The sequence below is a fragment of the Thalia democratica genome, chromosome 7 (assembly GCF_965202585.1).
Source record: "Thalia democratica chromosome 7, ktThaDemo2.hap1.1, whole genome shotgun sequence".
NCBI lineage: Eukaryota > Metazoa > Chordata > Thaliacea > Salpida > Salpidae > Thalia > Thalia democratica.
Genome location: NC_139171.1, coordinates 16,717,095 through 16,732,907, shown reverse-complemented (window position 1 = coordinate 16,732,907; position 15,813 = coordinate 16,717,095). Strand labels below are relative to the sequence as shown.

General features: G+C 24.7%; 1 protein-coding gene across 1 annotated transcript; it reads right to left on the bottom strand.

The window, feature by feature from the left end:
- Window positions 1–1,088: 1,088 nt before the first annotated feature.
- LOC145841143 (serine/threonine/tyrosine-interacting-like protein 1) lies at window positions 1,089–9,521 on the bottom strand. The gene is made up of 7 exons (XM_082948515.1): window positions 9,419–9,521; window positions 7,020–7,184; window positions 5,802–5,938; window positions 5,055–5,203; window positions 2,279–2,382; window positions 1,715–1,827; window positions 1,089–1,220 (listed from the first exon to the last, which is right to left on the bottom strand). Exons 1-7 carry the CDS (start codon window positions 9,519–9,521, stop codon window positions 1,089–1,091), a joined length of 903 nt encoding a protein of 300 aa, XP_082804641.1.
- Window positions 9,522–15,813: the final 6,292 nt, after the last annotated feature.

The following is a 15,813-nucleotide window of genomic DNA, read 5'->3' as shown; positions in this document are numbered from 1 at the left end:
TTTAAAAATAAAAGAATGTTTGTTCAAACAATTTTATTTAAAAAAAACTTTTATTTTACTTTAAATACTTAGTCTAAAATTCACCAAAAAAAAATGTCTTTTAAATTTCCACTACAGAAGTTTATTTTTAAAACATTAAATCTTAAAACAAATTTAGAAAATGTGAAATAATTTTAACTCCTTAAAAAAAAAAACAAATATATAATTCAAATCATTTTAAGAAAAAAAAAAACTAATATTTTTATTGAAAACAAAACTAAAAACATTTAATTTTTTTCCTTAGAAGATTGTTGTAGTAAAACTTATGTTATTAAAAACAAAAATAAATAAAAAAAGAAGTAGTAAAACAAATATAAAACTTACAAACAGTAACATGTAAATCACAGTAACAAAAAACACAGTGTGAATTATTTTATGAAAAATGTTGGAAAAATTGTATTATGGAATGTATAATAATAAATTTTTAAATAAAGCAATAACAATTGATATACGATTTGAAAAATGTTTGTTCTACAGTTTTTACCTAGCTTAACTTCAGCAACCTAGACCATATTTTATTGATAAAATATATTAAAATTTACAAAACATGAAAAAAAATATTACGAAAAAATTATTTATATTTCAAGTTTATTCTGTGGAACGTTAAAATAAAATTAAAACGATTTGTTTTTTGTTTAAATGATATATACGAAAAGATTTGATTAATAAAATAGTTTAAAATCAGATAGTACCATAACTAATTGAGATCTTACAGCTGAATTTATAAAAACACAATAATATACTTTAATTTATCCATTTAATTTAAATAAAGAATTATGGTAACTTTTTAATCTCATTTTAACCGTATGTATTTTAAAATTACAAAACTTTGATACAAACATTTCAATTAAAAAAAATCATACAAGTTAACAAAAACGTTCAAAGCTAAAACTGATATATTTGTTTCAAAATAAATAGCTTAGTTTAGATATTGCAGTTAAACAACTTTTTATAAACCAGTGATGGATTCAAATGGACATTTAAGAATTCTTATTAAAATATGAATATTGTTAATTAATAGTTTTTTATTTTTTATAAGTTAAATCTGATTAATAGTTAGGATCAGAAATATCAGTTATTTTTTCACCAAGAATTTCCTGTTCGTAGTTTGAAAGTTGAGCAACAAAATTTCTGTTTGGTCGAAAATTTTCCTTGCATTGTTTCATATGACTCCAAGCTTGCTGGAAAATATATTATGACGTCAAAAAATATTCTAGATATATTTTTGACTTATGCTAGAAGTGTATTTTACTTGATTTATTTAAGTTAACGTTATAACATTTGTAGCTAAGCAGTTTATTCATTAAATAATTTTTACATTTTACAGCTAATTCATTAAAGTATTAGTGTTTTGTATATAGTTTTACACAGTTTAAGTAAAAAGAATGGCTGATATCTAAAAAGTAGCTAGACTTAAAAACTTATGCCTGAAAGAGCTGAGAATCTTATAAACTAATTGTTTTAACAAATCATTTACTTTTTTTAACTAAGACTTAAATTGTTTTATAAAACCAAGTAAAAACAATAACAAAGTTGTTATCAGTCATATATTAAAAAAGAATTAAACTTGAAAACAGCTACTACATTAGCATAAACATCAGCATTGAATTAAGGGTATAAATTTACATTGATTACTGATGATTTTATGTTACACACTAAGTAATAAAAAACTAACTTTAAGAGTCCAACTATAGTACTTCATTATATATAACAGGCAAGCTGTTATGTTTCTACTTTTTCCATTATCTGAAGATATTAGTACTGTTCTACCTTGTTTTCTATTAATGTCTGGAAAAAAAATAGTAGAGTGTTTAAAAATTCAAGTATATTTGATTTTTTATATAAAGTATTGATTTTTTAATATTCGTTATAAACATTAAAACTTTTTTAATTTAATTTTCTAGCTCAATATATAAAATCATCAAGGGTTGATATATACCAGTTATTTTTAATGAGTAAGTATAATGTTTATATAAAACTTAACAATTTATAACTTAAAGACTTTCAAATTCTTTCAAAAAAGAAAAAGAAAAAAAATATGTTACAAAATTTTAGAATGAGAGCCTTGAAACAAATTTTTAATTTTTCAATATTTTCATCATATTTTCTACAATAAAACATTTTCTTGTAATAATTTTATACAAGTATTAGTATTTAATCTTATACAAACGTAGTAAAACTATCAAAAGAGTAAATTGATAACTTTCAAGTAATTTTTTTACAATTTTTAACCACTAACAAATAAAGTCATTGATTTCTTTAGATTGTTCAATTAAATTTGCTTCTTTATCGTCAGCTATATTGATTAACTTGCTATTTTCACATTTATTTGATATTTCCTTTCTGTTAACAAAAACTGCTTTTTAAGTTACCAACTATTTTATTAAATTAAGTTTTGAAAAAAAAAATAATTTAAAACTGTGTCTGTGCTAAACCAAAGTATATATCATAAACCCTTATTACTTTATTTTTAATAATTAATATATGCAGTTTACTATTTTATTTTACTTGAAGAGGTCGCCTTTATTTGTCACTGAGACCTGGTTGTAAATAATATATTTAATTTACAAACTTTTTATAAATGTCTTATAGTTTGGCAAAACCAGTTTTAAATAAAATTTAAAAAAACATATACTAAGAGTATTTACACCAAACTTACTAGTAAAAAATATGACTAACCAACATTTATAAATATTTTAGTAATTAGTTCAGTAAATAAGCTAATTCTTAACTAAAAGTGGGCTTGTATTCATTTGCGGGCCAGGCTTGCAACGAATATTTTTGGGTTATTTAATTTTAGAAAACTATAATATAACAACTAAAATGAACACTCTTCAGAAACAATACTGCATTTAAATGATCATTTGACAAGCACCACTGAGTAATGGAATTCAAATTAGAGCATTTTCAAAGTATTTTTTATAAAAAGTTAAATTGGCTTTAACAAAATATTTTACATCTAAAATACATGTGGGCTGTACGTTTTCTACCCTTTCTCTAAACTAGGGGTGGGCAACGTTTTTCAACCAATTTTTATTTAGTATTTTGTGGGCCTGAGCATTTTTAATTAGTTATTAACTGGATCCAGTGTCCGGATCCAGTCGAATAATGATATTTTACATCCGAATCCGACTAGATACTAATTTTAAGTCGAAGTAGGGTTCCGGTCTGATTCTAATTAAAATATAAGCTTCGGATCTAGCCGGAATCTAGTTATATTGATACAGTGGATCACTTTTTTAAACCTTAAAATTCATAAATCTTTCTCAAGTCTGAAAACTTAAGGTATAAATTGAGATATGTCAGATGACAAAACAATGTCTATAAATATAACTGACATTGTTATTGACAAAGGTACGTAGGTAAAAAGTCGTACTTAAAAAACACATACTTGGGGTAATTTGACAAAACGATATTCCAACTAAGTTAGAACAACACAAAGTATTAGGACAAAATGGTATATTTATTAGAACACATTAATTTACAAAGTCAATTTTTAGCATGCTTTTGAAGTCAAATTCTTACAGTTTTGATTTGTAACAAAAATGATGCAAAGTTTTATAAAAACTTTGTAATATTGATCTTTCGTGGGTCTGTCACTTCGCTTGCGGGTTGGTTATTTTTATTTGCGGGCCGGACCCCACTTTAGTTTAAAAAACAGTTGGGGACTGATCATTTTCACTTTCCGGCCCGCTGTACGTTGCCCACCCCTACTCTAAACCGTGGTTTCCCAAACATATTTTCAAAAGGACCTTTTAAAAAAATTGAAATAGCTATGACCCCTCCGACAAGTTTACTCAAAATATTAAAAACACCTAAGACCTTTTTCTTTTTTTTATTTCATCATAAACTCGAGAAAATCAAATTGTAAGTTACAAATTATTGCCTCATAGTGGCCCATTTACTGTTCATGGTAATTTAGCCAACTTTGGAAAACTCTGCTATAAACTAAGTTAACATAAGCACATAAGGCGTATTGAAACTTGATTGATATCAAAATAAAATAATAATATACCTTGAAAGGTGTAAAGCAGATTAGTATCCTACAAAATTTAATAGTGAATTTTTTGCTATAGGAGGCAATAAATAGTTAAGTCGCAAAAAAAGTAAATGGGTAATTAACTTTGTAAACGAGGTGATTTAGAAAATAAGTTTGGGAATCTGTTGTATTAACTAAATAAACTAACACTACTTGCTTGGAATACTAAGTTTTTTTAAATTTTTTGTTCAACATATGCAAACAAAAAAAAATAGAAAATTAAATATAGTTGAAAAATTATTGAACCAATTTTATATATTTTTAGTCAACATGGTAATTCATAACAAAAAACTGACTCAAAAAGTTGAACATTTATTGTAGGATGTAGATTAGCATCAATATTCATATTTTTAATATAGCATTATTAGTAAAGAAATAACAAACTAACTCATACAGTTCAGTATTAGAAGTAAAATGTAGATTAGTATCAATATTTGGATGTTTGAAAATAGTATCATTTGTATTACTTCAATAACAAACTAACTCATATAGTTCAGTATTAGTAGTAAAATGTAGATTAACATCTACAACTAAATTTAGATGTTTGAACATAGTATCATTTTTAGCATTATAATAACAAACTAACTCATATAGTTCAGTATTAGAAGTAAAATGTAGATTAGCACCAATGTTTAGATGTTTGAACATAGTATCATTTGTAGCATTATAATAACAAACTAACTCATACAGTTCAGTATTATTAGTAAAATGTAGATTAACATCTACAACTAAGTTTAGATGTTTGAACATAGTATCATTTGTAGCATTATAATAACAAACTAACTCATACAGTTCAGTATTAGAAGTAAAATGTAGATTAGCATCAATGTTTAGATGTTTGAACATAGTATCATTTGTAGCATTATAATAACAAACTAACTCATACAGTTCAGTATTAGAAGTAAAATGTAGATTAGCATCAATGTTTAGATGTTTGAACATAGTATCATTTGTAGCATTATAATAACAAACTAACTCATACAGTCCAGTATTAGTCGTAAGATGTAGATTAGCATCAATGTTTAGATGTTTGAATATAGTATCATTTGTAGCATGCTGATTTGAACCCACATAAAGCATTCCTTGTATTATTTCACATGGGTACGTTTGAAACTTGTCTAACTCCTGTGTATGAAAATATATATAAATTTAAAACTTTTTAAACCAGGTTACACTTTTTAAACAACTTGTTGATACTTAATAAGCTCAAAAAATAATCATACAATCAAAGCTGGGTAATTATCAAAGAGAAATGCACAAAAACCAGATTTATAAGTTTAATATAAATTATGCAAAATGCAAAACATCAAGTATATTACAATCAATATAACTTATTACAATGTTCTACCGGATACAAGTGCAGGATCTGACCACTAGGAATAAGATTTAACTAAATTTTGATTTATAGATTTAAAACTGATTCAGCAAGATTTAATTTTTAATAAGGTCCTATCCGGTTTTATTACTATAAAAGATCCAGATCAAGCTGAACTTTTTTTTAAATTGAGTTTGACCAGATTAGACATTTGGATCAAGTAGAACAACATATAGTTTTAAAACTTAAAAGGGTAATATACTCTAATTGAATGCAAGAAAAAATTCTAATATGTTTTGTTTTTATTATTCTAAAACACCTTTTGGAATAGAATAATATTTGTTCTTATTTTGAACAGATTAACTTTTATGTGCACTGCTAAAATGATATAAAATTCAAACAACAAACTCTTGGCATGTAGATAATTTTTTGCGTTCTGAGAAATGGGTAGAGAGCAGAGAAATGCTCGTATCCTCCTCTTAATATTTTCACTGGATTTTTACTACCCTCTTCAGCAAATAAATTTGCTAACACATACGCTGGATCTGTTGACAATTGTAAATTTGTTTTAGAGTAGTTTTAACTGTGCTTTCATTTAGTTATATACATTACAAAAAAAAAACAACGTTTTATACTTGTCATAAGAAACGATGATTCTTTTTTAACAATTCAAAGTAAAATATTATAACAATGTTTTTAAAAAGGTATGAAATTAAAAGCATCCATTTCAAAACAATGAGTAATTGAAATATGTATTTCATTTTAAAGACAAATTCTGATGGATTTATTTTGCATTTTCATTACTATATCATAGTGATAGATAAAACTAAAATCATTAACTTCAAATTACCTAAAAAGAAACACTATCAAAAATAAAACAATGTAACCAATTATTTTCAAGTTGAGTTGATTTTTTTATTTTTAGATACTATCATAACTTAAATAAAGTAAGTTTCTTAAATAACTATAAATAAACAGCTTATAGTTTAGTCCATTCACAAATATAATAGTGTGTGTTTTTAAAGTCCATTGTAGTTTGTTTAAAGTCAATCATGTAAGTAATCGAAGTATTAATTTTAAGCAGGTAATAAGATTAAAGCAATCAAGAGATCAATTTCAAACTGATCTAATTTGCAGTTTTAATTTTTCTGAAAGGAAAAGAAAAACATATACACAATTACAAATTACTAGCATAAGAACAAAAAACCTTTTTAAATTCAATAAAAACTCTATAACTCTTCAGTTGAAACAAAAACAAATAACCAATAAACCAGTTACACACTGGTGAAGCACCGAAGTAAATTGACAACATAAAAGTATTTTTAATAAAAAAATTAAAGTAAATAAATAAACATTAAAAAATCAACAAAAATCTAGTTTCCAAACAAAAATGGTTATAAAATATCAAAATATTAAAGCCAGAATAACTACATCACATTCAAGATCATGTAAAAAACTGGACTGAGGTATTACCATTTTTAAAATATCCTTAGTTTTTACAAAAATAAACTGGCCTGACTCACCCTGAGTTTTATTTTGATTTTAAACTAGCTTGTGCTAGCCTGAGTTATCCTGAGAATTTTTAAAATTCATAAAAAAGAATAAAAGAAGAAGAAACCAACATACCAGTTTCACATTGTGTTGATTTGCAGTTTCCATCATAGACAACCACGTGGGTCTTGCAGTCAAGTTGTGAATCATAAGGGATGAAGAAGTGACCGAGATCTGTTCTTCTCGATCTCCTGGCAAGAACAATGTGTCCTTCATCGTATTCAACATCTGTGCGCGCGTCTGTGGATACAAGACGTTGAAAAATATGTATATAAATGTTTATAATTAGATAGGAGTTAATACATGTAAGTAAATCAAAGTATGTAAGTAGTCATTAAAATTGTATTGAACATGACATATTATACATAAAGTGTATAAAAGTTTCAAGTAGTATTTATATACCGTTTGCACCTAAGAATATATAAACTAAGTTTACTCATTCACTTATTATTTTTATTTCACAAACGTTTTCAGAAGTAACAAAGTTAATTTTTTAGTTAACAAGTGAATTTGAAAAATGTTTAAAAGTAGACAGTTTAAAAATAAACTAAAAGTGTTATGACATATGAATATAGAATTAAAACAAATAAACTGTTTAAATGATTTAAACCATGTACATACATAATAATCCATTTATAATTATTTTCAACTTTGATGAATAAATTTAGGTTACTCATTCAATTTTCATTTTTATCTCACAAACGTTTTCCAAACTAACAAAGTTTATTTTTTAAATGATAAACAAATTTGAAAAATATTTAGTGAGTAGACTGCTTTGAAAAAAATTAAAAGTATTATGACATATGAATATATAATTTTAACAAATAACAATTTGTATTTGTTAAAACCCTATATTAGGGTTGCCAGATGTTCTTGGCGAATTTTCTCTAGGTTTTTTAAATTTCTTTAATGTTTTTAAAATTAAATGTTTTAGGGTCCATTTTAAGTTCAAAATTCAAGTTTTTTTAGACTTTCTAGTGACTTTTTTTTCAATTTTTTTTTTGTGATTTTAGATCGAAATTCCTGTTTAATTTTTTAATATTTCCAACTCCAGGTTTTTCAAGCCTAAATTGTCAAATTCCAGGTTTTTTCCAGGGTTACAGGTTTTTTGGCGAACCTGCTATATTCATACATCATACAACATATAGATACAGGATTTAAACAAAAAAAAAAAGATGTATTAGTTAAAACCCTATTTACATAGATCATAATTCATAGTATGTCTGTTAAGTGTTGGAATAATTATTTATTTACTATACATACACTAGAGTTAATTTGCAAAAAAATGAGGATGCAAAATTATTGAAAGGCCAATTTATTTTTTAATTATTCTTCTTTAACCTGTTAGTAAGATAAAACGCTTATAACTCAATTTTTCTATGTTAGTTTATAGCAAGTAGTTGAAAAGTTAGTCTGCAAATCTGATGATTTAAATTTTTAAACTTTTGATTATATATATATATATATATTGTTCTTTGGTGTAAAAGCATTAAGAAACATTCATGTACCATTTACACCTAAGAACATATGAATTTTGATTACTCATTTACTTTTTGCTTTTATTTCATGATGGATATATACAAGAAGTTGAAAAATCATCATAAAGATGTTTATAATTAAATAGTAAGAAATATGTGCACGTAAATACAAAGTTGCAATGAACTTGACATATGGAATAAAACTTTGTATAGAATTAATAACAATAAAAAAATTTAAAACCCTTTAAATTGAAAATGTTTGGAAAAGTGATTTATAGTAATAAATCTATGTAAGCAATTGGTTTGAGATCTGTTGAGAATTTGTTTGGCTTATGGATTAAATTCATATATGTATAAAATAAAATGACTGTATGAGGTAAATTCAGATTTAAACATAAAATAAATAAAATATATAAATCTAATTGTGACAAATTTACTATATATGTTTAGGTGTCTAAAATTATAAACTTATTTTTATGATAGTTTATTTATAATAAACAGTTGTAAAAAAATGTATCCAAGTGACAGAAGTGCAACAAAAATGATAAAAAAATTTTATGGAAATAAATTTAGACCATTAGATGATTCAATACTGGCTCGATGTGAGACAATTATAGAGTAATTTTGCTTTCAGGGTTTATGTATAAAAAAGTATATTTATAGTTCAGTAAGTTTATGGATTGAGAATTTGTTTCTGAAAAAGTAAAAAATATTTTTACAAATAGAACTTAATTTATATCAACTTGTGTAATAACTCTTGGCCTCTGTATGTTAACTCAAAAAGCATTGTAAAACATAAGTGTTTATTTATGCTTAATATAGTTTACTAAGGGAATATTTGCATGCAAATAACTGTTTAACTAAGTTTTTAAATATATATGGATTGAATATAAATTATTTACTTTTGCATATGATTATTCAAATGGATAGTGTAATAAAACAATCATATACAAGTATGTACAGTCTGGCTAATATAGTAAGTAAACAAGAACATACCAACTAACAACAAATAATTTGGGTCACTGATATTTGGGTATACATTTTCCTGGTTGATTATATTAAACAAAGTTGTTGGTTCTATCAATACACTGCTTGACATTCTTTTGTTGTTTTTTCTAACTTTACTAATGAAAAATATCTAGAAAACTATAAGATATACCTTTAAATGAATGTAGTAAAAAGAATTGTATAGTGTAAATATATTTCAAAAGAAAAAGACAGCTTTTTATACTACAATAAATGTTTGTTGTGACATATTTAATCTTAGTAAAATATTTTTTTTTTAAATTATAAAACAAATTAAGCTTATTTACAAATGAATTATTTATGCTTAGTTGCTACATGCTCCAAAATTTAGTAAATATATTTATAGATGAGCATAAGTAAATTTTTTAACATTTAGTTAATTTATAGTAATAATAAGTCATAAAGCAAAAGTTAGACTTAATATGTAGCTAATAAGTTATGAGTTATAGTTTTCATTACAGTAAAGTCTATATGGGGTAAAGCACTATTTATTACGAGTTAGTCTTACTTTAAATATCTTTAGTGAGACTAGCAATTGTTTCTTTTTTTACTGTTTTATGAAATTCAAATAAGGTTTTGAACTGTTAGTATACAAGGTGAGAGACTAATAAGTTTGTTATTAAGGACCTAGCTAAAAGTAGTAATAATTGACACTCTTTAATAAATCTTTGATTCCTTTTTATATATTTTTCAACAATTCATTCTTATACTTTTTCAAGCTGTTCTTAACTTAATAACAAACATTTTTTTTTTTTGTGATTTTAGTTCAATTAAAAACAGTTATTTTTTCTTTAATAGTAAATGGTCATAATTTTTTTTGTTTTTCACAACAAGTTTTTTTTTAAAGTAAGGAACTTCACCAGAAAAGTTTAGGTCAATCACCTAAGAATTAATAGAATGAATTAGAGTGAATTTAGTCAACTTAAACTGTGAAAAATCTAAATGAAAAAACTATTTTAAAATTTTATTAAACTGATTGCTCACATAAGTTATCTAAGAGTGTATTTAAAAAAAGAACTAAGTAAATAATTTGAGATTTCAAATGACAACAGATTCAAATTTTTGCAGAAAAAAATTCTACTCCCCCTCATAGCTTTAATGTTTAAAAAAATCTAAAAATAACTTCAACTTAATACTATAATTAAACATTATCTATTATCTTTGTAATTTGGAAAGGAATTCACTTAAATATGATAAATATAATAATCAAAAACTTTCAATAATTTTTAAATATTACAGCTTTTTAACAAAGGCAATAACTTAAAACTACATTAGTGATATCTAAATTACATATAAAAGTTCTGTGGAAAAAATTTTTTACAAAAGTAGTTAGAATTTCCCTACGACCTAAATACTTTTAAAAATTCTAAAAACTACTTGAACAAAATCTAACTGTACAAATTATCTCTGGGATCTGCAAATGAGCATATTGATTGAAAATTTCAAAACAGCTATTTTACTAGTGTAGCTCTTTCAAAAAGACAAAAATGTTATTAAATTACTTTGCTAACATTGAATTTTTATGTACAATAATTAATATTAAACAGCTTAATCAAAATCTAACAAGTTTTTATAAACTTTTTGAAACAAAGATTCCAATTTTATTCACTGCAAATTGTCATCATAAGAATTTGAGTTTTCAGAAGTTAAATTGTCATGTAACAGCTACAGACATTTTTTTAAAACTTGTAAAAAGTTATACCAAACTAATCCCAACATTTCGATTCAAAAAATGGAAACACAAACAGAAGGAAAGTGTTTATTGATTCAAAAAGCAGAGTAACTTTTGGTAACTGATATTTTGCAAATAAACACTAATTTGAAAGAATTTCATGCTCAATTATCTATAAAAACCTAATCTATAAATTTATTCAGGAAGTAAAGAAAACTTTAAAGAATTATTACTGAAAAATTCTGGCGAATTTCAAGTAAAAGTTTTTTTTAATTAATCAAATGTTTAAAAACTTACTTAAAAACTTTCAAAGCGTATTATCCAAAACTTTCAAGAACTTTACAAATATTGAGTATTTCAAATAAAGAAACATTTTACCAGTATTTTGAAAAAGAAAGATTTAGTCTGACACATAGAAACCCTGTTGAATAATTTTTTCAACCAAACCTTTATTTCAATAAACTTTTCTTTAAGTTATAAAAAAACTTTACATACCATCTTCAAAGATAAATATTAAAAAATATATATTTTTATCTAACATGAAAACAAAAGCTTAAACATTCCTTTTTATTAACTTGCTGAATTTATATTTTTAAAAATGTCTTTATTTATAAAACATACTTTTAAATCTAGTCTTGCAAAATAGCATTGCATGCTGTTATAGCAGCTTAACAGAAAAAATGTACTCATATGTTTTGCTACAGAATACCATAGCAGAAGATTATCGAACACTGTAGAAATCAAGGCAACATGTTTTGGTAAACGGACCTGGTGTGTATTATAAAAAGACTTTTTTAGATAAAAATTAGGTTATTGACATCAAAAATATATAAATTATGTTAAAATTATTTCTTTTTACAATTTTAATAAAACTATTTAAATATTTTAAATATCAGCATGATTATTAAATTAATAAAAAAAAAATATGTTAATTCTTTTATAATTTTAAATTAATAATAATAAAAAACTGTACAAAAAAAAGATTTCTATTAGTTTTAAAAACACAGTTTTCTCTTAAATATAAAGTTTACTAACAAAGAAAGGTGGTTATATAAAAATTTACAAAAAGTTTATTGAATACTGATGTTATTACATAGTCAATAAAACTGATCTTAAAGTCATTTAACATAAAATTTTTCCGGTTATAAGTTTTTATTGTTTCAAATTTAAAAATAAAAAAATATTTAAATTGTTTTAAAATATTATATATTTATTAAACCTCTGTTTTAAATTGTTATTTATAATTGTATTTAAATTTTTAGGAACTCTACTTGTTGGATAGTACTAACTTTGAAAAAAAAATTTTTTTACACTGAACAAAAAGCTCAAACTAACAAAAAAAATAAAAATGCGGAAGATATTTTGTGATAATTTCAAATTTAGCAATTTACTTCAAAAAATATTAGTTTAGAGACTGAAAACTTACTAAAAAGCATGTTTATATAAACTGTTTGATAGTAATACAATTAAACAGGCAAAATATCCAAACCAAATACTCATGTAGGGCTTTTAGAAAAATATTAACTAAAATGCATGGTCAGAAAGTATGTATTACATATAATAAAAAAGATGTAAATGTAAATTATTTATATTTCTTATGCTTTTTATGTGTCTTTCAGTTGAAGTGACTTGATTTTATGTTCTTAGTGAAGACCATAAACTTGCATTAATAACAATCAAAGTCGAGTTTAAAGTAGTTGCAGTGGTAGCTGCAAGTATAACTTGGAATTGGCAATTGCTGTTAGGTGAACATTATTTACCAAGCAAAAGTTAACTCAAACTTCAAAAAAGCTTTCGGGTGTTCAAATCAGGTTAGATTCCGATATGCTAACTTCATAAAACTTTGAAGATTGTTTATATAAAAATGAGACTAAGCCTTCGAAGTATGTTTGTAATCAAGAATCAAAAGTTTTGACTTTAAAACGACTTCCGAGGTAATAACAATGGCCCGGTGTGTATTTACTATACTTATAAGAAACTTCTGCCGCTATATATGCGTAAAATATAAAAGTGTTACTTAAACAAAATCGGCGAATTTGTATCTTACCCAACTATTAGTAATTCTTTTAAAAGTCAAAAAAATTAAAAATTACTTTTTATTGTCACTTATATAAAGATTTTGTAATTTTTAGTTCTTACTTTTAGGTGGTTACAGTTTAACACTAGTTTTTTGTAAAAAAAAATTAAAATTATGTCGAAATTAATTTTTGGCTTTTTTTTTCTGTATTGTACGTTAAAAAAATATTATTTAAATTTAAAATATTTAATGATTTTAGTACTAAGTTACACGAAACATTTGTTCTACTCTATATTTTAATTTTATATTAAGTCACTTATTTAAAAGCCTTTCCAAGGGGGATAAATTAAGATTACTTAAATAAATTATACCTAATTATACACATATGTATGTGTAGGTTCAATGTTCTAAATTTATAGATAAAATAACAAACTTGTGTTGTGAAAACTATACGAAGAGAAATTTACAAAATTCACATTTAAAAGGTTTTAAATCTCGGTATGAGTAAGATTGAAAAATGTATGAATTTTTTTGAACAATTTAAATTTATAAATTTTAACATAGAATAATAAGTTAAAAAACTTGTTTACTAACTCTAAAAAATTTGAAAAGACTGCATAAAGAATAATAGGAAAGTATTACATTTATTTAATGATAAAATAAAAACTTTTGTTTAAACTACACGTTAAGCACTTTTGACTTGTTGCACACTATTTCAATGTGTTTGCTGCTTTAGGTAAAAATTTTACAAGCAAAAAAGTGTTACTACAAAGTATAAAGTATAAACATAACTATATAAATTAAAATAAGTTAAACATTTTAATTAAAATTTAGCAAGAACCAAGTGAAATTAGGTTTTTTTAAAGCTTTTTCTGGTTTTAAAACAAATATCATATGATATAGGCTATAACTATAAATGTTTTCTTTACGTATCATAATCGAATAAAAAAAGCCTAGTTTAGACAATAATTTTAGTATTGTTTTAATTTTTTAGGTACATTTCTTTGGAAAATAAAAGAATTAGAAACTTTCTATATGCAATGACAATGATAAAAAAAAATCATTTATAATTTTTTTTTGTTTTTACTGTTTTGTAATTTAATTCTAAATACTAAAATATTCTTATAAATTAAATATTTAAAACATTTATTCATAACACTAATACAAAAATGTAACTGTTTAAAAATATAAATTTGAGCGAATAAAGACCAAACCGAAACAAGTTAAATGGAAAATATAATAGTAATAACAACAAACTAAACAGTATTCTTTCTTTATTACACTTTAACGGAGCTATGACTTAAAAAGATACTCTCAATACTACATATAACACAAAATATAACAGTTACTAAATTAATCAGGATAGTTATCTGTCCTCCAAAAAAATTGCAAACTACTAAAGCGTGTCATCTAAATCCAAAAGAAACAAGTGTTTATCAAATATTCAGTATTTAGTTGGCACAGAATCTGTTATTGTATTTAATAAGTGTTAGTAGTTCTAATAAAATTTCTTAGAAATTTTCTTATCTCACTGTTAAAGGTATTGTAGAAAAAAAGATCAGTGAATTGTCTTCTTTTTTATAGCTAGGTTTCTTTGACCACACTCCATTGACAGTGTCGTAAAACAGAACTCCGTTCTTACAACTAAACACAACAATCTTACTTCCCATTACATTGACTTCTTCGGGAAAAATAAAGACAAATTTTAAATAATCTAGGCACCTTTCTTAACAAAACAAATTTTTTACAATCTGAATCAAGCACTTCGCAACTTGGTGAGTCAACGCCTCCAATCACGAACAGCTTGTTCCTTATTGCTACTGATTTGTGATGATGTCTTGATTTAACCATGTTTGGCATTCTTGACCATGAGTCTGCCGCATGATCATATGTTTCCACAGTCTTCAGATTTTCCCGTTCATAACACCAACCTGAGCCTTCAACACTTCTTAAAATTTTATCATATCCACCTGAAACAACTATTTTCCCTTGAAATACCGAGCAAGCAGCTGAAATTCTTACTTCTTTTGTAGTGGAAATTTTGATCATCGCTTGGTTTTTTGTATTAAATTTTAAACATTCGCTTCCCCGTTGGGTTCCTATGATATAAATGCTTTGGTTGAAAGCACATACACAAAAATTTTGACTCGAACCAATGTTATGATAAAGACCGTCGTGAACAGACACTCTTTGCCAGGCTTTATCAGCAGTTGAGTATTTTGAGACACCCTCATCATCGCATACGTAAACTTCGTTATTTATACAAACTGATTTTGAGGCCTGTTTACCACCTTTCATTTGTTTCATATGATTTGTAATATTTGATAGTGTTTTAGCTTTGTCATCGTTCGTACTGAAAACTTTTTGGTCATTTAAGTATTCATTCATCAACTTATAAGTTTCGTCACGGACTACAAAGTGGGAATTTTTATCTAAAATATAAGTAACTGTCGGCGATAGATCTATAAGTTGACAGTACCTTGACAAAATAAACTTTGCGTATTTGCTGCGTTCGGCTTTTTTATAGTTTAACCAACTGTAAGCTGCATTGAAAAGTTGTAGATCTGAATCTACAGCTAACTTGCTGCTCGAAAACAAATGTATAAGATATTTGTTATCTAGTTCAACAAAACTTTTAGATGCTGCAACTAATGGAAAAGAACGCTCAAGAAATAA